The sequence below is a fragment of the Gadus morhua genome, chromosome 18 (assembly GCF_902167405.1).
Source record: "Gadus morhua chromosome 18, gadMor3.0, whole genome shotgun sequence".
NCBI lineage: Eukaryota > Metazoa > Chordata > Actinopteri > Gadiformes > Gadidae > Gadus > Gadus morhua.
In genome coordinates, this window is record NC_044065.1 from 3526398 (window position 1) to 3548302 (window position 21905).

General features: G+C 46.8%; 1 protein-coding gene across 1 annotated transcript; it reads right to left on the bottom strand.

Moving 5' to 3' along the window:
* Window positions 1-10249: 10249 nt before the first annotated feature.
* oat (ornithine aminotransferase) lies at window positions 10250-21869 on the bottom strand. Its single transcript, XM_030340172.1, has 10 exons — window positions 21713-21869; window positions 19167-19388; window positions 18099-18323; window positions 15600-15695; window positions 15117-15244; window positions 14782-14904; window positions 14118-14246; window positions 13446-13559; window positions 12550-12694; window positions 10250-10898 (listed from the first exon to the last, which is right to left on the bottom strand). Exons 2-10 carry the CDS (start codon window positions 19366-19368, stop codon window positions 10738-10740), a joined length of 1323 nt encoding a protein of 440 aa, XP_030196032.1. The 5' UTR covers window positions 19369-19388; window positions 21713-21869; the 3' UTR covers window positions 10250-10737.
* Window positions 21870-21905: the final 36 nt, after the last annotated feature.

Below are 21905 nucleotides of genomic sequence, written 5' to 3' on the forward strand. Positions count from 1 at the left end.
GTCGGGAGCAGTCAGGGTGAGGCGTCTCGCTCAGGGACACCTCGACACTCCGCTAGGAGGAGCCGGGGATCGAACTAGCCACCTTCCGGTTACCAGCCAACCCGCTCTACCTCCTGAGCCACATGTCGCCCATTAAGCTCTGGACGCCCTCCGTCATCCAGGGTCACGGACGACCACCGCTTCGGGGTCGAAAGGGGAAACCCTGGACAGGTTGTCGCCTGTGATGAGCCGGACGATCGACCCGGAGGGAAGGGAATGTTGTCTAAGAGGCACCGCGGTTACACCGGATTCTCTAGAAGGCCTTCATGAAAAGGTGTGAAAGGATCGTCATTGTCATGTTACCGCTTGAGTGCGAGGAGGTAAACACGACCACGAGTGCGGTGCATCAGCGTGTCGACGGGGGAGCAGTGGGAGCGGCTCTCTGCGGTTTCGAAAGGGCTTCAGAGTCCCAACGCACAGTCGTGGCTCCGCACGCTTTATTCATCCGTTGACACAATCGGGCGGAGATTCAATTGTCATCTTGCAATGCTGAGCGTGACGGGAGCTTGCCGCTGAGAAAACTTTGATAAGGACATTCTCAGTCGTAGGAGATGAGGAGATGTGTGATTGCATGAAACCTGCATCTCAGATTGAAGCCTGGTCTGTAAAATCCACAGACGCCGACGGCTCAATAACATCTCGCTGCTCACTGCTGTGCATTTCACAAAAGAGCATCTTCAGTTGCTGAAAGCGCCTGGCACGAACGTAATATAATATCTCAGTAGATCACCATCCAAATCCGAGCGAGACGGCCGGGGGCACGCTGTAATTATTAAACCGTCGGGGAGGATCCCGCCACCGCAGACCAGAGGGTGCGCTGGATGGAGCAGGACGAGTCGGGGCGTTCCACATTAGCCGTGGGTCGGCCCAGACGCTCCGCAGACATCACATTTGTGAGTCCCTCCTCCTTAATGAGAGACGAGAGCTCCCCGTTGCCCGTGGGCAGAGGGCGGCCGGAGCCTCCCCTGCCCTCTAATCCAGCCGTTCATCACCGCCACGCTCCCAGCTCCGCCCCCGCCCCCGCCGCCGGTGAACCCCGGGGGGAAACCCGAAACCCGGCGGGGGCCGGGCGGCGTGCGTCGATGGGTCTCTGAGCCGCGGCTCGGAGGAGGAGGGCGTCGATTAGCGGTGCTGCTGAGGGGGGTGTGTGAGGGTGTATCATCTCCACATGCTGTACTTATAGGAGTGGGCTCCTCTCGGAGAGAGAGAGGGATGGTTGGGCTCTTGATTTATCATCTTTGACACTCAGGGCTAGTGTTGTTGCTAGCCCAAGCCAATCGCAATGCGCCTGTCATTGGCATGTCTCAGAGTGTTAGTTGGGGTATCCTGAGAGGACCTCACAATGGATTCATACACAAAAAACTAGCAAGCGCACACACACACACACTCTCAGAACTCACTCACTCACTCAAAAAAACACACATGATGAATATATTCCATTTCCTTTGATTCAGACTGTCTAAAATGGATATGGTGTCAGGGTTGGGTCAGAACGCACTTAAATTTGGCCGGGTTCTCCTCCTTCCTCATCTTCCTCGTCCTCAACCTTCTCCTCCGATTCCTGCCCTCCCTCCTTCTCCTAAGATCGTCAGAATGACCTCTTCTTGTTTCTTCGACTCCATGCTGACCCAAATTCCCATGGGCTCTATTATGGTTCTACTTTAACTGGTAGTTTTGTCAGGTAGCTCGCCCCCATCCCCCATCTCCACCTCTACCTCCACCTGACATCTCCAGTGTATACACCTTTCTAGACCCTAGCTCAACCAACCCTGCGGCGGTTGCTCGGCTATGGCTGTATGTTCCAATATTCCCCTTACCACCTATCCCATTTTACTTTCCTTTATCCACATAGCGGCCATTAGGTGAATGTGACAATTACAAGTATATCACCACCTACCACTAACTTCATGCCACTCTCTAACACTGTGAACCTAGTAACGGCCTTTAAAGTAACGACATTCTAGAGAGCGAATGCCAAATTTCTATCGTTTGCAAAAGTAGAATCACGCAAAATCTGCCAGAACCAGATCGTTGACTCCGCTCCTTTGCTTTAGGTGTGAAAACAGATTTAGAGGAACTTGAGTCTCTACCGCAAATTCCCTAAATGCCGTTTGCGGAACTACACGCCAGTATCTATTGTGAATCATCTATAGGTTGTTGGGAGAACTTGACCCTGGTTTGAACCACCACAAACCCCCTAATGACTGTTAGAGGAACTAAACCATAGTCTCTTCAGCTAGGGCTTCACAAACAGACATCTTGAGCATGACTCGCCAAACCCCTCAACCAGAGGCAGTGGCCGGCTTCCCTCTGGTTGACCTGAGCAGACGTTGCGGTCATTCTTTGATTGGCTGCTGTCTGCGGCCAGCCTACCAGCCCTCCAATCGTCTGCTGACGACTCTTCGTCCGGCAGGGAGGGGGCGGTATCGGACCCTTTTGTTTACGGCGCTCCCCCATGCTAGTGGTTGCCAGATGCGAGCGTCATAATCAGAACCTCCCCAGCTTGGTTTCATTCGAATCTCCAGTTTCGCCTTCGGTCGGCTGCACCGCGAAAATCAGAGCACACTCGGGGACAGGAAGTGATACTCCTGAGACGCTGACATTTATTCTTGCTTAAGCGTGTGACCCACTAACTTCGGTGGAAGAGTAGAGTAGTGAAGTAACGTCTTTGTTCTCCTTCCACTGAAACTCGGGATGAAAGAGCCGTTCTAGTTCTAGTTTGGTTGATGCCCGGTTTGAACGGATCACATCCTGGCAACAATCCCGGCGTTTCCCTCTGACTTAATCTTTCGTCTTGCCCCCGCTCCCTATCTCCTGGTTTTGTTTTGCTCTGATGCAGAGTGATACGGAGGAGGAGCAGGAAAGGTGGGAGGCTCTGGGCGATGAGGAGCGAGTCTCACCGCGAAGCCTCCCACTCCTACAGAGCTCTGTAGGGAGTCCGCTACAGAGCACCGTGATGGGGGCGCTCTGCCTTGATCTGTGTTGTTGTGAATTACTGCCGCGATGTGATTACTGTGGCCTGCTCACACCCACACACTCGCTGACACACACACTGGCACAAAGGCAAACACACACACACACACACACACACACACACACACACACACACACACACACACAAAGGCAAACATACCGGCACACACGCTTACGCAAATACAGACACATGTGTTTATTCGAATACACACACACACACGGACGCACACACGCACACAAACACACCAACTCACACACGAACACACACACACTTACTCAAACACAGACACATACATTAGGTTTACTGACACAAACACGCAAGATTTCATAATCATAATCTAAAAGGGCTTATCATAAATGTTGCATAAACAAATAGATTTATGCTCTTGAAAAGCCTTTTCTCTCCAATGCAGTTTCAAACTACTCGTTAAAGTCAAGATCATTCTGCTTCAAAACGACCCACTTCGAACTGTTGAACCAAGCCACTGCACGGGAAGATGGTGAAAAAACGTGAGTGAAAACCATTTACAAAGCGCTTATCTTAAAGGGTGTAAACAAAGTTTTCAAGACGAGCGAAACACTACAAAGAGCAATAAAACCAGCCGACCACACAAAGACAAATCGCAAACAGCGTCGAGAAGAGATTCATAAAGTGAGCCATTTCCACACAACACAAACAAACTTTCGTCCCAACTGATCCTCATAGCATTTTATGTACCAATTTGTATCTGTGATGTTTTTTATGCGTCTTATACTATCTTCCGCACTGGAAGGCCCTTCTGCAAAACCAGTTACCGTTGCGGCATAATAAATCAAACCGAACCGGTTTTGTGTTTCGGCGAGAAATGGTTTCCGTTTGCCCTTTCAAACGAGTCTGGGATCCAGACCAGGATGGGCTTTTCTTTCCACCGCCGCCTGGAGGGTTGGTCGACCTGCTTGCAAATAAATCAGCCTGGAGTGTGTGTCTGGGGGCAGGGGTGGGTGGAGGCCTGGTGGAAGGAGGGTAGGAGGGTGGAGGGAGGAGAGGTGACAGCCACGCAGATTGCTCTTAAAGTGTCACATTTTCCAGGTCCCCCCCCCCATGGGGGCTAGCGCCATCGCAGCTTCCTCCTCCTGACCTTGCAGGCTTTGATCAATACAGGCCTCTGGAGGAACCGCCTACGGCCGCAGCCACAGACACACAACAGTCATCATAGCCGGGGGTCCACCGCCTAATTCTCTTGGGCGACATGTTTGTTGTGTGCCCTTTCATATAGGCTAATGAGCCAGAGTCCCCTAGCGGCCATGTTGGTTCTTTTTACATTTACATTTAAGGCATTTAGCAGACGCTTTTATCCAAAGCGACCTACATCAGTTAATACACACATTGACACACCAACGGCAGAGTCAACCATGCAAGGCGACAGCCAGCTCGTCAGGAGCAGTTAGGGTTAAGCGTCTCGCTCAGGGACACATCGACACTCTGCTAGGAGGAGCTGGGGATCGAACTAGCAACCTTTTGGTTACAAGACAACTGCTCTACCTCCTGAGCTAAGCCGACCACCTGGTTCTAAAGGATAGGTTGGGCTGGGTGGGGGGGGCAATACTCAGTCCCCCCCCCCCCCCCCACACACACACACTCAGCTAGCATTTAAGGGCTGATTATGGTTCCACGTCGACGCAACGCAACGTCCTGCAAAGGGTTTTAGTTAGCGGACCAATCAGAGCCCTCACTGCTGCATTGCCTCGACGTATGGTATTTTTAGGAGGCGCACGACAGGTCCTTGCGGTGGAAATAGGAGGGTCCACAAGGACGTAACGGGTCCGTAAACCTCAAGGAATAAGGCCCATTAGCCTATATGAAAGGGCACATGACAAACACGATGCTGCCGAGAATTAGGAAGCCAGCGTTCAGAACCAAGGTGACCGCCTGGTGGCTGAAGGCTGATATACCTGCGTTACCTCGAAGGACCTTGATGACGTCATAAACCAAAGCACCGTCATGATGATGGCTAGCAGAAGGTGGTAACCTCGTGCTCCTCAGATTTATCCGCGGAGGTGAAAAACCGCCACGGTCATAGCTCAACACTTATATCTGGGGTCTGGACCGTTGGCACACTGCTTGACGACTACATTGATTTACCACGCAATCGTCCAGAATCCATGAACGCAGATTTACTCAAAGTAATTAATGAGTTCCTTGGCACGGCCCTTTGGGTTTAATTGTGCGACTCTGACGCGCTAATTGCACAAGTTTATGAAGATGAGGGGGAAATGGGGGGGGGGGGGAGAGAGAGAGACATTAAGTGACGCGACGGAAACAGGGTGGGAATGACCGGAAACTGGAAGGCAGAAAGGTGGTTTCTGGTTTGACTCCTTGAATGTCAATGGAATTGATGTGGACATGTTCCTGTGTTCCCTTGAGCAAGAAGTGTGTGTGTGTGTGTGTGTGTGTGTGTGTGTGTGTGTGTGTGTGTGTGTGTGTGTGTGTGTGTGTGTGTGTGTGTGTGTGTGTGTGTGTGTGTGTGAGAGATCCTTAGGCTGTATGTGTGTGAGAGAGTCAGAAAGATAGATTATACAGTGCTTTGGAGCGGCTGGAAAAGGTTTCACATAAAGGCAGTCCATTTACCAAACGGAGAGCCCAAGCTCACTGACCGGCACATAGACAGTCTGACGAGGGAGGGAGGGAGAGGGGGGAAGAGAGAGAGAGAGAGAGAGAGAGAGAGAGAGAGAGAGAGAGAGAGAGAGAGAGAGAGAGAGAGAGAGAGAGAGAGAGAGAGAGAGAGAGAGAGAGAGAGAGAGAGAGAGAGAGAGAGAGAGAGAGAGAGAGAGAGAGAGAGAGAGAGAGAGAGAGAGAGAGAGAGACAAAAGGTGCCAGGAACTGCAAAGATAGAGAAGCTGTTGAGATGGGGGGGGGGGGGGGGGGGGACAGACTGATACACCAGCCTGGCTCCTTCTGCCTGTGCTCCACAGACACGATGTGTGTGAGAAGATGGCTGGGGAAGGCAGGTATGGAAGGTGTGTGTGTGTATGTGCCTGGCCTACCAAAGCAAGAGGCTAGGAGGTCTCATCCATAACGTCGAGGCTGGCAGCTGGCAGCTGGGCTTCAGCGAAGATGAAAAAAAAATAAAGAAAGTGAGAAGGAAGAAAATGTCTAATCTGTCACCACCCTGCCAGAAATAGAGCGGGTTCGAGGAAGGCGTTGGATGTTCCCATGGCAGTGGGGGCGGTGGGTTGATCAAAGCCCACGCTGGCAGAGGGGAAGCACATCGCTCGTCGTTGCGTCCCCCGTCTCCCAACGCGAGGCGGGAATTCCTGCCATATTTCACACGCAAACTCCGCAAACACCCGCACACCTTGACGAACGGCCTGTCGTGTCCGTTTCCCTTCACTCCATAAAGAAAAATCTGTATAGAGATAGTGGTATAGATATCTATCGATAATATTTTTGGGAATTAAGGAAAGAAATTAAGCACTAACGGAGAAAGGCATACCAAGAAGACAACAGATAAATAACCAAGGCGTAGGCCTACTTCACACCAGGCCTTGAGATTACGACAGGGCTTTTCTTCGCAACATTGAAATTGGCAAAGGAAAGATGAGTGTGTGCCCGCGTGCGTTTGTGTGTTGATTGTTAATCACGTGAATTGCAGTGTTTATCAGGTGACCTGGCTATGCTAGGCCTCCTGTGTTGAGTTGTTATAGCTATCGTGGCGGATACAAGTTGGGACTTATTTTGAATTTGCTCCAATGAAAAGTAGATTGCAAGAGTGATTGCGTGTTAGAAAATAACATCTCGAATGATGAAAATCAACAGCCGCACTGATGTTGTCCACATTATCCAATCAATTCATTGGGTTTGGATATTGGACCGTCTCCACATGACTCCTGAAGACCCTATCATAACGCTGCAAAATCAACTCGACCACTTGTCTGCGACCGTCTTTAACGCTATTCTACATGAAGGTATTATTGTAGCAAAAGTCTTTAGCACCTGTAACTGCAGAATTTGAATGCGTACACCAAAGTCACAGCAAATTTGAAGTCGTATATATTTATTTTGCATGTGTACTCTAAAGTCACAAATGTGTAACAGTACATTTGTAGTCGTAAAAAAAAAATATATATTTTTTATACCATTGTAAACACAAAATAGGGTCTACGAGTACGCTAATCTGTGTTACAGGTGCACAAATCCTTTTGCTACAATTATTGCAGCGCAGTTGGTGCAAAACACATTCGCACACCCGTGTTTCATAATCTGAGAACATGCCCAAAAGGTGTGCATTCGTAAACCCAAATTTGAACAAATGCATCAGAAGTTGCACATCCGTGAACGCTATGTTAATTCAGCATTTTAATGAGCGAGCACAAAACCATTTTACAACTGCTCGAATCTGCTCCTGCAAGTCTCAGCTGTGGGGTTTTTTGCAGGTTGTTTTGCAACACGCCTAGGTGGTAAATGTGTAGCAAAAGTATTCGTATCCGTAGATGAGCGTCCGTGAGCAGGACAAAATAGTCCCGCCCATAATTTCCTAATCCAATGAAAATCGCCGGCAGGGATGCATTTCTCAAATTACACTGGGACCCACCGCGTGCCAGCCATGGAGCTATAAAGATCGCAGCATACTCAGCGCGGGATACGTTTCTTTCTGGAGAAGTGAAGAGGGCGTCCTACTGAACGGAGATGGGTATCCTACATTATGTTAAATGAAATGACTTAGTTCAAGTGAATTCCCCCCAAAGTATTTCATTAACATGCCGCAAATGTCCTTGAATGTATTTTAATGGTCGCCAAAACATAAATTCAGAAATGTTAATGCAATACTTTAGGGAGAATTCACTTGAACTAAGTCATTTCATTTTACATAATGTAGGATACCCACCTCCGTTCAGTAGGACGCCCTCTTCACTTCTCCAGAAAGAAACGTACCCGCGCTGAGAATGCTGCGATCTTTATAGCTCCATGGCTGGCACGCGATGGGTCCCAGTCAGGGACGGCTGGTATAAATGGGCTAACAGGGCTAAGCCCTCCTACAGTGAAAATAAAAAAAATATTATTAAAAACTTAGAACATATTGTTTTAAATTTTGGTAGAACCTAAAGGAGCAACAGCACCAAAAAGTGACCCAGGATATATATATCTTCGTTTTTTTCCTGTGAATGGGCTAAATGTATTCAGCCCAAGCGCAGTAGCGTAAGCTTCCATTGACGTTGATTGACAGGTGCCCTGACACGCCCCCTTCATATGCTTCCCATTTGGGCTAAATTAGTTTAGCCCAAAGGCTGACCTAGCACAATAGCTACAGTACAGTGACCTTCAACTAATCACAGCACAGTAGCGCAAGTGCAGTATGGCGGGTGTTAGCATGAAAATGGATAAAGTGGATTATTTACTTTCTAATCGGTTTTCTTTAATGTCTTTGGAGGAAAAATTGGAAGTGAAAAGATTGGGGACACATCAACACCTTAAAGCAAAAGACAGCTGCGGACGTCGGAAACGCCACATAGGCCTACATGTCCTTCATGATTGACGGCGACACAGACGCCTCTACCAAAGAGTGTGTGATCGTCTACAGCCGCATTTTGCGCAAAGGGAGACCAGACAACATTTTAATTGTGTAATACTTTAAGCACAAAAAAAGTTTTATTTTGCTTAATGGTTTAGTTCGAAATGTTCAATTTCAGCTCAGTGAAGCACTTTAAACACCTTATTTTTCTTTTTATTTATAATTGTGCTTCAAATAAAGACATGCCTTTCTCTACACCTTAATCTTGTTTAAAAATCATTCACTTTATATGAAAGTTATGAACAGAGATATAAAGGTGACCTCATGGCGTCTGGAGCCCTGTGAAGTATTGATAAATGTAATGCATTCTTTAGCGCACCCACCCAAAATCACCACCAGCCGTCACTGTAATTTGAGAAATGCATCCCTGCCGGCGATTTTCATTGGATTAGGAAATTATGGGCGGGACTATTTTGTCCCGCTCACGGACGCTCTGTAACTACGGATACGAATACTTTTGCTACACATTTACCACCTAGGCGTGTTGCAAAACAACCTGCAAAAAACCCCACAGCTGAGACTTGCAGGAGCAGATTCGAGCAGTTGTAAAATGGTTTTGTGCTCGCTCATTAAAATGCTGAATTAACATAGCGTTCACAGATGTGCAACTTCTGATGCATTTGTTCAAATTTGGGATTACGAATGCACCCCTTTTGGGCATGTTCTCAGATTATGAAACACGGGTGCGCGAATGTGTTTTGCACCAACTGCGCTGCAATAATTGTAGCAAAAGGATTTGTGCACCTGTAACACAGATTAGCGTACTCGTAGACCCTATTTTGTGTTTACAATGGTATAAAAAAAATATTTATTTTTTTTACGACTACAAATGTACTGTTACACATTTGTGACTTTAGAGTACACATGCAAAATAAATATATACGACTTCAAATTTGCTGTGACTTTAGTGTACGCATTCAAATTCTGCAGTTACAGGTGCTAAAGACTTTTGCTACAATAATACCTTCATAATTCTTCGCCTGATGGTGATTCGATTCCAACGGGTTGTGTAACGTGTGATTAAAAAGTGAGCTACCGTCCGTGCCTCCGTGGCGGTTGTCTCGGTTATTGTTATTACACAAGGCTACGCTCACTGGCTCGCCTCTGGGTCACTGCAGGAGCCAGTGGCCCAGAGGTCAGCAGCTGTCGGAGGGCAACAGGAAGCCTCTGGAGGCTGGACTCTGGTCGATCCTGCAGCCAGACACGACCGCACGATCCCAGATCAGCCTCCGCATAGCAGCCGCTCCTCGGAAATGTCAAGCGTCTCAAATCAAGGTCTCTATTTTGGAGGCACTCAAATGTATAAAGGATTTGTCCTTGTACGTTTTGGTTGTGTACAATTATTCACTTTCGAATCCAGTGTTTAATCAGTGAGTGCTGATTTATAAATGTTTTAACAATATGACATGCCGAATTTGAAATAGTATAATGAAAATGTTATCAATTTACCGTTACAGGCGCAATATTTGTGCCGACGCACGTTGAATCGAAATCTTTAAGTGCATAGCGCCATCTAGTGTTCACGATCTTTAACAGAAGCAGTGTGTGTGTGTGTGTGTGTGTGTGTGTGTGTGTGTGTGTGTGTGTGTGTGTGTGTGTGTGTGTGTGTGTGTGTGTGTGTGTGTGTGTGTGTGTGTGTGTGTGTGTGTGTGTGTGTGTGTGTGTGTGTGAATTAAACAGCCACCGTCGCCAGTTAAACAATATTTTTATTCAAGGAACGGTCAGGAACCAATATTAAAATATTAAGTATGAATCACATTCAACAAGAAATGTTTAAATACCGTTAGTTTCCCTCCTTCCTTCCGCAGGTCATAATGGACACAGAGAACCAACACTGAACTCCTCATTCCTGATTTACAACTCTCCCAAATCCCTCGCCACCGCCATCTAAAGCCAGAACACAAACAGGAGAACACCTCCTACCAACAAGGATCAGGTTCCCAGGGAACGTTCAGCAGGACAGACATCACATGTTCCCCCCTAAACGATAAGAACAGGATTGAGCAAACTGCATTGATTAATTGATGCAGTTCTGTCGATTCGCCGCCCTACTCCAAACACATACAAAGCGCGTCAAGGTTTCAAAAGTCCAATGCATCCACTCGCAGTCTGAGGAGCCCCTTTCTGTCCCTGCGTCTGCAGTCCAGACCCCCCTCTCATCCTCTGAAGAGCCGCTCTAGAAGGACATGATGGTCTTGCGGATGATTTCGACGCACTCCAACACTTCGTGCTCCTTGATGATGAGGGGCGGGGCCAGGCGGATGATGTCACCGTGGGTGGGTTTGGCCAGGAGTCCGTTGTCCCGGAGACGCAGACACACCTGCCAGGCGTCGTAATCTGGGGCGGGAAATGACAAATCACGAACCTCGACTTTACTTCTCATTTGAACAAATGTGTTCGAAAACATAAATTAGAAATACAGACCAAACATATCTGCCTACTGATTTTAATGACTAAAAAGTAATTTATAGGATGTACAAAAGAAATGACTTATCACAAGCAGTGTTGGGAACGTTACTTTAAAAAAGTAATTTGTTATAGTAACTCGCTATTTGTTCCAAAAAGTAACTGAGTTAGTAACTGAATTACTCTATAATAAAAGTAACTAGATGGCAGGGAAAGTAACTATTTGCGTTACTGCAAAAAAAAATGTAGCTATATGTCAAAGAATTTGGATTTTGGATTTGGATTTTTGAAATGGTTGAACTGCCCATTCAAGGCCCTGATTACTTCCAACTGAATTTTAATTTGCTTGGTTGCAAAGGCTGTGGAACATCTGCCGAATACTACAGAAAATGCCATCTTTTCATCGGATTGCTCCGGACTCGCCATTTCTGCTGCTTAATCGAATCAGTTTGGTGTGTGCGTGTGTTTGTCTGGCGAGCGTGTCAAGGCTTGTGTGTAAAAACACTGGATCCGATTGGCTACCATGTAACATGACTCTGCCTTAGTCAATCATAATCGCTTATCTCGTTGTTAACCCACACGGTCTCCTCCCAAGCAGTTTGTGTGTGGAGCCAGGGGTGCGTTCGGATTACGCAGTTCAATTCAATCAATTCATAGTAACGCACCGCATTTAACGTACAATAACGGTAATGGCGTTACCTAACGCCGTTCTTTTAAACGGCGTTGTTGCAAACACTGATCACGAGTGAAAGAAACAGAATCTGAATATTCTTAACTCCTTTACTGTATTGTTTTAAATTATTTCATTGTTCATTGGAAGGACAGTTTGGTCCTCTGAGGTCAGGCAGATTATTCTCTGCTATAACCTGCCGCTATTAATAACTAGACGCTTGCTCGTGATTCTCGGTATCCTAACTTGGGGTTGGACTTCTTCTCTGATACCGACACCCTAGGGTGGGTCAGCCACGAGCCTGTACCTTCACCGTGTGTTCACACCAAAAGCGAAGCAAATATTCTACCCGATTACATACATTTGATCGGGGGAACTTCAAAACACTTGTGCGATTGTTTTGAAGAATATTGCAATAGGAGGGGTTCTCTTGTAAACAACAACGTTTCTTTCCACCAATTCATGCGCCACCATGGCGAGATAACCACGACTACAAGTCTTTCGTTCGTTGTGGAAGTACCAGGGACTGTCGTTTGTCGGGTTCGTAATATCACCCGGAGTCGCATACAGCTTTTGGCCGTGATATTCTATTTTATATTATATACATATTATAACGATATTATAGAGCTCAGAGAGTCCACACACGGCAACAATCTCTTTCTCCTCCGTGTTGCGGTTCAACCCGGACTTCAGGGAGTGAACACTGATAGGTCGTCACGACAAAGCATCACGCGGAATTCACGGGAAAGTCAGAATATTTCAACTCACGATTAGAACCACGCTCGATCCGTGGTTAAGTGTTAAGGGTTAACGCCACGCCGTTCATCCATTCACGCCTCGGACTCTCCTCTGTTCTCGTCTCGAGTTTGTAGGTATAAGCGCGGTGCCGTTGTTCTTTGGGTGTGAACGTACCTTTAGTCTCCTTGATGACAATGGCGTTCAGCAGGCCCTTCCCCCTGACGCAGGTCACCACCTCGCTGGGCAGCTTCCTCAGCTCCGAGCGCAGGATCCGGCCCATCCACTCGGCGTTCTCCGCCAAGCGCTCCTCCTCCATCACCTGTCGGAGCCGAGGGGGGCGCGCGCGGTGGGGGGGGGGGGGGGGGGGGGGGGGGGGGGGGGGAAGAGAGATGTTCAGGCTGAGATAAACGGAATTTCATTTTCTCAATTTGTCCGAAAAATATTTTGGAATTTTGACTTTATTTTTTCCAATTATTACATGCTCATTACCTTACTTAATGCGTATGAAATATTTGCATACAGCTTTTGATATAAATCTTTCAAATATATAATATATAATTATTATAAGGTGTTTATAATTAATAAACCCTTTGGGAGCTGGGCACAGTAGGGCTTGCCGATTAATAAAAATGTGACCGCGATTTCGATTTTAGCGTCAAACGATCACAAGATTAACATAATAAAGTTTTTCGATATTTCTTTTTAATGTTTTATAGAAAGGGCAGAATAGCTGGATACATATCTGTCAATCATTTTAGATTGGAAAATGTTCTATTTGACAATTTTTTGTATTTTTTTAAGGCGAAATTTCAAAGTTCTCAGTTACAAAAAGGTTTCTGGGAGAGACATGCTGAATAAATACACCATGTTTTCAAACTCAAAAATAATCGTTTGACTAATCTTGATTTCAATATTGACCAAAATAATCGGGATTATGAAAAAAATAATATGTAAAAAGTATAAACAAGTAGCAGAAGTGTAGAGTCGCAATCGTAAATACGTCTGTATGTAATGTTTATATGTATGCATGCATGTTATGGATGTATACAGTCTAAAACATCAGCACTGACCTCCAGCGCCGCCATGGCGACCTGGCACGCCAGCGGGTTCCCGCCGTACGTGGAGCCGTGCTCTCCGGGCTTGATGGTCAGCATCACCTCGTCGTCACACAGCACCGCCGAAATCTGCAGCACCCAGGGGTGACACGCCCGCTGTCACACCTGAACCGTCACACCGTAACACCACAGCACACACTCTCTCCATGTACTGTCATCTCCTTTTCTCTTTAAGGCCGATTGTCGGCAGTGGCTCGGGAGATAGAGCGGGTTGACTTGTAACAGGAAGGTCGCTAGTTCGATTCCCGGCTCCTCCTAGCTGAGTGTCGAGGTGTCCCTGAGCGAGACGCCTCATCCTGACTGCTCCCGACGAGCTGGCTGTCGCCTTGCATGGCTGACTCCGCCGTCGGGAGTGTGAATGTGCATTAATGGATGTAAGTTGCTTTGGACAAAATTGTCGTGTGTGTTAAACTGTTATTATTTAATGCTAGGGTTGTGGTTCTGAAAACCCATCCCGTGGGGGGGGGTATTGCACATCAGTGAAAGCTGGGTCAAAAACACACGAGACCGCTAGTCTAACGTGTCTTGTGTCTGTCCCGTTACAAACCAACCCAGCTAACTGGCTAGCTCGAAGGAAAGCAGCGGCGTTCCCTGGAGAGGCAGGCCGGGGTAGGGGCGGTCACCTACCGGGTAGACCCCTCCGGACAGAGCCTTTCCCAGGATGACGATGTCGGGGCGCACCCCCTCGTGGTCTACCGCCAGCCGCCTGCCCGTCCGCGCCAGCCCGGTCTGGACCTCGTCGGCGATCCACAGAACCTGCGTCCCATCAGCGGGTCCGAAGAGGGCAGACACCAGGTCAGATCAATCGTTTGCACAACGACACGCTCACGATACTAACCGCCCCGTGTGTACACAAGACAGAATGACGATTCTTTTTCATGGGAGATTACGAAACACACGTATTGTGCACTGGCTCTGGGCTCTTTGAAATCCTCCTCTTAACAATTCAATTCAAAGTTTTATCGGTCACATGTTTGCAAAAATAACATTTTACATGGAGTGAAATTAGAAAGGGGTCACCACTCTGTCATTCATTGTGCAGATTACGGGAACCTGAATAAATAATAGATAATAAGTCATTTGAAAACAGACATCCCTTAATGAGATGATGCTATAAAAACGGTCACTAAAAAAATAAAAAAAATAAAAAATTAAAATGGCATATAAATATTAAATTGCATTGAAAGTTGTGCAGAAAGTGTACCACCAACACCCCCTCCATTAGACGGTTCACTGCTGCCGGGGTGCTTTAGGACCTCCGGCGAGGGGCCGGTGAACAGGAGCCACTCACGTTGTTCTGGGTGCAGAGCTCCCTGACTTTGGTGAGGTAGCCCTGGTCGGGCACCACCACCCCAGCCTCCCCCTGGATGGGCTCCACCATGAAGGCCGCCACGTTGGGGTCCTGGAGAGCCTTCTGGTGGAGGCAGAACAGAGAGAGGGTGAACCAGCTAGTCAAAGGCGTGTCCTCCATGTCAATGATGTGAGATATGCTGGCAGCAAGGCAGCAACAGTTTAAGATCAATTATAGAGGGTGTATTAAGAAACACAAATCTTAAGAGGATCTCGGATCACATGATAGGCCAGACATTCCCCAAAAAAGGGCGAGGCATTTGTGAAGGAATGTACCTCTAGAGAGGGAATGTCGTTGTACGGTACGAGCTCGAAGCCGGGCATGAAGGGCCCGAAGCCTTCGTAGCTGCTGGGGTCGGTGGAGCTGGAGATGGCTGCCATGGTTCTTCCCCAGAAGTTTCCCTCTGGTTGGAGGAAAAGGTGGAAAAGATTGAAAATGGACGGCTGAATACCACAGGACTGAAATAATACCTGGTGTAGCTCACAATAGACTGGATTCCATAGTGTGATTATAATTATAGTTATTTTACAAATAATACATTTTTATTTGTAATCACGTTTTTCTTAACCACTCAAAGACATGATTCGTGATACGAAAGTAAATTAAACAAAAAAGGATAAACAAAGCAATACAACACTGAAAGATGAGCAGAGTGAGATGTTGAATGCAGTTTTAGAAAGATGGGTTCAGAAGGATCCTTCAAAAGTACAACGATAACCACTATGGTGTAGCTGGTGTCTATTTTCCCCCCCACTTACCAGCGAAGATGATTTTGGCCTGGTTCTTGGGGACACCCTTCACCGTGTAAGCCCATTTGCGGGCCAGCTTGCAGGCAGTCTCTCCACCCTCAACCCCTTCATGAGGAGAAACAAGAACGAGAATAAGATGCAAAAAACGAGAACTGTGGTCATGGGTAGCACCTTGCAGTAGCCGAACATGCTGGTGATGTTCTCCTCGTAGGAGCCTCGTAGGATCCTTTGGGACTCTTCCCTGTGTTAATGGGCAGTAACTAGTGGTAGCCAAACAGGTTGGGGATGTACATATAATATATATGATAGCAGGCCTGTCGCACAAGTAACTCAAGTCGGTCAGGGCGCACCCCTGCACGAACACACACACGCACCCCTGCACGAACACACAGGCACGCGCGCGCCGACGCAGACGTTTCAAGCAACGGCAGGTTGTTAATTTTGTCACATAAAAAACTTTGAATTCAAACATAGCAACGACCGGCATATCAACACACAAGTCACGTGATCTTAAAGAGACAGTGTCCCTATAACGCAGGACGAAAACACGTCGATAACACAGTATTAGGGATCGACCGATTATCGGCCAGGCCGATTACCGGCGCCAATTACCGGCATTTTGACGCATATCGGCATCTGCCTTTTTTTTTGATCCGATGGCCGATAAGAGATCAATTTAAAACGGGGTTATTTTGGCTCTGATGCAGCCGCGCCTCTCTGTCTGCTGGTCACTACGCTGTCACCAGCATAGTCCCACCCACAGCACCATCTGATTGGTTACACACAGAGCCACGACGGGTCACAGCCAATCAGCAGTGAAAGCTGTGCACGCAAAGTGCTCACACACACGGCGGAGAGGAGAAAAGGTTTTGCCTGGTTTGGTTTCGAGGTAAGTTAAGGCAGCAGACTCTCGCAAAATTGTAATAAACATCCCAGTCTTCTACAACTCACAACTACTAGTAACATTACTGTGAGCCCATTAACGTTATCGAAACATAAGCGGCAGCTCTGCTCGCTCGCAGTCCGTTAATCACTCAAAACAATATTGACCATCATTGCTATGCTGATGACACGCAAATCTATGTATCGCTATCACCAAATGACCCTCGGCCCATAGATCTGCTGTGCCAGTGCGTTGAGCAAGTGAAAGACTGGATGTGCCGAAATTTCCTTCAGCTAAATGAGGACAAAACAGAGATAATTGTATTTGGTGCTAAAATGGAAAGGCTTAAAGTAACCCAACACCTTCACTCTCTGTCCCTGAAAACCTCAATCAAAGCCAGAAATCTAGGTGGTATCATGGATTCTGATTTACATTTCGACAGTCACATCAAATCAGTTACAAAAACTGCATATTATCACCTAAAAAATGTAGCAAGACTTAGAGGGCTCATGTCCACCGAAGACTTACAAAAACTTGTACATGCCTTTATCACTAGTAAGCTTGATTACTGCAATGGTCTCCTTACAGGTCTCCCAAAACAAACTCTAAGGAAGCTTCAGCTTGTTCAGAATGCTGCTGCTAGAGTTTTAACAAAGACCAAACAATTTGAACATATTACACCAATTGTTAAATCATTACATTGGCTTCCTGTAGGTCAGAGAATTGATTTTAAAATCATGTTGCTAACCTATAAATCCCTACATGGTTTAGGCCCAATTTCTGTCTGGGTTAGAGTCCTAGAATCTGGGTTGGAGTCCCAGAGAAAGGACTATGTTCCTTACGTCGGGTTGGAGTCCCAGAGAAAGACCTGAGTTCTGTCTGTCTGTCTGGGTTGGAGTCCCAGAATAAGGCCTTTGGTTCGTGGTTAGAGTTACTAGAATCCGGGTTGGAGTCCCAGAGAAAGGACCAAGTTCCTTTAGGTCGGGTTGGAGTCCCAGAGAAAGGACCAAGTTCCTTTAGGTCGGGTTGGAGTCCCAGAGAAAGGACCAAGTTCCTTAAGGTCGGATTGGAGTCCCAACATGGGTACCAAAGAGACTGTTGATCTGATCTTAAATACATTGCACTTTCTATTTTACTAATTTCTTTGCATATATTTTCTTTTGCTTATCTATTATTTTATTTTATTGTATGACAATGTTTATTTGTGAAGCACTTTGAGTCTGCCTTGTGTATGAAAAGTGCTAAATAAATAAAGTTGTCTTGCCTTGCCTTGCCTTATGTTGCAAATCTGATAAGCTGTTGTGTTTATTAAACATATGCTTAAAGGCATTTAAATGAAGTTAAGTGTTGGAATTTGTATTATTCAAAATTTTGACGCCAATATTTTCCCTTTTTCTGTAAATTAATATCGGCTCCAAATATCGGTTATCGGCCCCCTTGACTACTAATAATCGTTATCGGTATCGGCCCTGAAAAAAACATATCGGTCTATCTCTACACAGTATGGTGAATTATGTCTATAGAGTCCACCACAAGACTACGCTTTGTTGCTCTTAGTGGTAGCCAAACAGTTTGGTGATGACCTCCTCATAAGAGCCTTATAGGAGCCTCCTAGGATCCCTTACCTGTGTTCATGGGCAGCACCTTGTGGTAGCCGAACAGTTTGGTGATGTACTCCTCGTAGCTGCCAAGCACGTCGTTGTAGAAGGCCCGGGAGGTGAGCGTGAGGCGGGAGGCCTGCGCGTTGAGCGCGGCGATGATCTTGGGGTGGCAGTGGCCCTGGTTGACCGCGCTGTAGGCGCTCAGGAAGTCGTAGTAGCGGTTCCCCTCCACGTCCCACACGTACAGGCCTGGGCCGGGGAACACCACCAAGAACATAACGGATGGTACTTGACAGATACTATGATGTTATGTTGAGAGGTCACTAGTTTGGATAGGGTGGTCCGTTGGCGATTTGGTTTAACATCGGTTGTTTGGTCAAATCCAAAGAGCAGTCCACTGTGAAACCTTCTGAATGAGCATAAAAGGATAAGAGCCGTGTCAATGTCCAAATATGCTTAAGTTATATAAATGTTGGATTAGGGAGTTGTATTACTGGTATGACTTGTTGGTTAGGCATCCGGCTCTATGATGCCCGCGTAGACCACAGGCATCGGACCTTGAAACCAGAACTTTCTGTCTGGGAGTCCGCTGCCCTCACCCCTAACACGACCCTGCCCCACGGCCCCAGACCCCCGACGAATGCTCTGTTTAACCATGGGGCGTGGTGGAGCCCTCCAGCTCCTACAACCGCAGGAAATGTGCGGTGTTGCCTGACCCACGGGGGCGTGACGTAGGGGGGGGGGGGCAAAATATCGACACCTCGACATATAGGGTCGCACCTTCTTCGTGCGATACGAGAATCAATACACTTCTTCTCTTTTTTAAAGACTTGGACCGTGAATAAAGAAAGAAATCCATCACTTTACCTTTTCACTGTCATTTTGTTGCCATAGTTAGAGTCATGTATGCATGTTATGTATGTTATGTAGTCTAAAACAGCAGTGATGAACTACCGGTATATCGTTATAGGATCGTTCAACAATATATTGATTACCGCAGAATCGCAGTATCTCGATATTATCGGTGGCGTGGGCCACGCATCGCGTGTCGTATCGTGGGGTGATCCCCACCCCTTGGGGGGACGGACGTACCTTCGCCTCTCTCCAGCGCCACCGGCAGCGGGTGGTAGTTGTGGGCGCCGTACTTGTCCTCGCGGGCGTAGACCTCCTCGGGGGTGAGGGTCCGCTGGGCCTGCCTGCTGGCGGCGGTGGAGGAGGTGCGGGAGCCCGAGTGCAGGGCCCGGGCCAGCAGCGGCGCCACGCGGCCCAGAGCACAGCTCATCTTGGAGATCATTCCGACGGCGGCGCTACGTTCTGTTGGACGGCGGGGAGAGCAGACGTTGGATTAGGATTTTTTTTTTTTTTATAATTAAAAAGAGATATGATCAATTTTATTATTTGTTTTTTTATCAGGACAAAGCGTCGTTTTTCTACAGCGTCTGAAATGTCTACTTCTTATATACTTTTTTTTTTGGACAGAGACGGATGTCAAAATGAACAAAAGAATGAATATGAATATTCTAAATAAAATAAAATAAGAAAACAGCCACCATCCCACATCCTGGTGCAATCTGATGATGCACTTAAACATAAACGATGGTTCATTATTATGCTCCCCGTGTTTTTCGTAAACAACAGGGAGGTTAAAACCAGCGCAAGGGCCCTCCACCTTTCAATGTATGCAGATATTTAGATTAAGGTTAAGTTAGGTTATATTAGGTATAGGGTTAGGGTTAGACCAACAACAGTGATTTGGTGGTTGCCAAGAAACAACATAAAAAAGACCCTCCTTTTGTGCTTGTTGTCGGCTATTAATGATGGCAGTGGAACCCGGTTAATTACAGGTCAGCTCGTTTATTTTAAAGACGTTATCTTAAAAGTAACGACAAAAGTCAAGATACACACAGATGTGGACATTGGTGGTAGATATTCAAATTGATTGACCTCCTTTTCAGAAGATTGTCTTTAGTATCTTCAACAACAACGACCAAAACAACCACCATCTCCTGATGAACAGCTTTATCATGTTCGGACTTTCTGTGAAAAGGACAGGAATAATCTTCTTAAAAGATATTTACCAGATGTGATGTTCTGCAGAAATCTTGTTTGGAGTATTTGTTCCACCAAAAATCGATACCAAGTATCTCAGGGTATAAAGCATGTAAGTATATGGATAAGATGCAATCCACACACAATAATCAGGACTGACTGTTATCCCTTGACATGCAGGATTGAGTATCTTGGCCTGGGCCAACGTATTGACACGTCAAGGTCCACATGTTCTTGTGTGCCCTGACTCTCCATTCCATAACAACATTACAACACTCTCATCCGTCGCACTCACAATCCTGATTATACCAATAAAGGTTTGAGTGATTCCAGCGGAGCCAATGGCTGGGAGAGAATTACCAGGGTAATGCTGAGGGAAGCTCTATCTTTTATGTGTAGACAAAAGCACCAGACAGGACAGCCATCGAGGGCCCCAGAGTCGACGTCAACAAACGCGGTCGTTATAATGGAGGCCTGGCTTCCAGCTGATTCTGTCCCACAGAAGCAGCTGTGCTTGCAGACGATGTGCCTTATCAACGAGATGGTATGTCACCTGGTGGGTTTGGGTTTCTTTCCCTGTGACGCAATGGAATTAAGGAGACTATTGTTTTAAAATAGTGTTACCTGGACGTCATTGGAAGTATTTCAATGGTATAACAATTATGGTGTATAACTTTATACGAATTCCCCTTTTGCCAATACCAGTCAACCGTCATTCTTACATGATATTCTAGATAGATTATACATTTCTAACATTTTCAACCTTGAAAATTGTAGCCTAGTAGCCTACATACCAACTGACAGTTATTCACTGTACAGTCAGTGGCAATATAACCACTGTTATTACTACTTTTGAATACACCATGAACGAGCCGACCAATACACTAAAACCAAACCACCACATGTTACTGGTGGCTCAAATACATTCGATTATTCGTTCAAGATAAAAAAGTGAGTAGTGTGTGCACATAGTTTGCAAAGACTACCCTGCAAGTGCTGAAAGGCGATAGGCTGCCTGAGAGCTGCCCCCCACAGACACACCTCCGCTGGCTAATTTAAGACCCGGACGGGAGCTCGTCTGAGATGCAAACTGCGTCACTCATCATAAACACTAACCACCGCTTTACTCGTCGTCTGGTACAAGCACGTCAACGTATAACCGTATGATTGATCTTCGATCGATATGCTGTTTTGAAGCGACTCATATACCAATGTATTCTCCAATACACTTGTTGACAGGCCTCGCAGGGTCTATTCGCTAAACTTTTTGGCCCGGATAATAAAGTGTACATCACAAATGATGTCCCCCTGAAGAAAAGCGGACACGGAACATCATTCATACGCATCACTGTTTCAATCGGCCGCACACACCTTGTCCTATTAACGAGGTTATAACCCGACCCAACACACGCCCCAGACAACGAGTGCATGACCCGTATATAATGCTATAATAACACTAGTTAGCCCGGGGTCAGACACTAGCAGGGCAGCTAACCTTAGCCTCAGTCAGATGATGGGAGAAGACTTGCAGACATCCCCTCATAATATTACATTAAGCTGCTTTTAGAGAGCAGAGGAAACTCTCATACCCCAAGATGCTGAGATGTGACAGATGCTCTTCAGTCCTGAGCGCTCTTCAGGCTCTTTGGATGCGGTTGATGGCCGGTGTAGAGGAGCGACACCGGACGGTTCTGCGTAGATGTGATGGGGCGACGGAGGGGGCGGGCCTGTTAAGGGAATGCCTCGCCTGCGTCACACCCCGGGTCACAGCCAATCAGGGAG

Bases quoted from the DNA above. Each gene is read 5' to 3' on its own strand.
- oat (XM_030340172.1), bottom strand. From the start codon at position 19,368: ATGATCTCCAAGATGAGCTGTGCTCTGGGCCGCGTGGCGCCGCTGCTG. The intron at 15,245-15,599 runs GTAAGTGGGGGG...TCCTCCAACCAG, and splicing joins GGCCAAAATCATCTTCGCTG to AGGGAAACTTCTGGGGAAGA. The intron at 12,695-13,445 runs GTCAGTGCTGAT...CGGCTCCGACAG, and splicing joins TCGCCATGGCGGCGCTGGAG to GTGATGGAGGAGGAGCGCTT.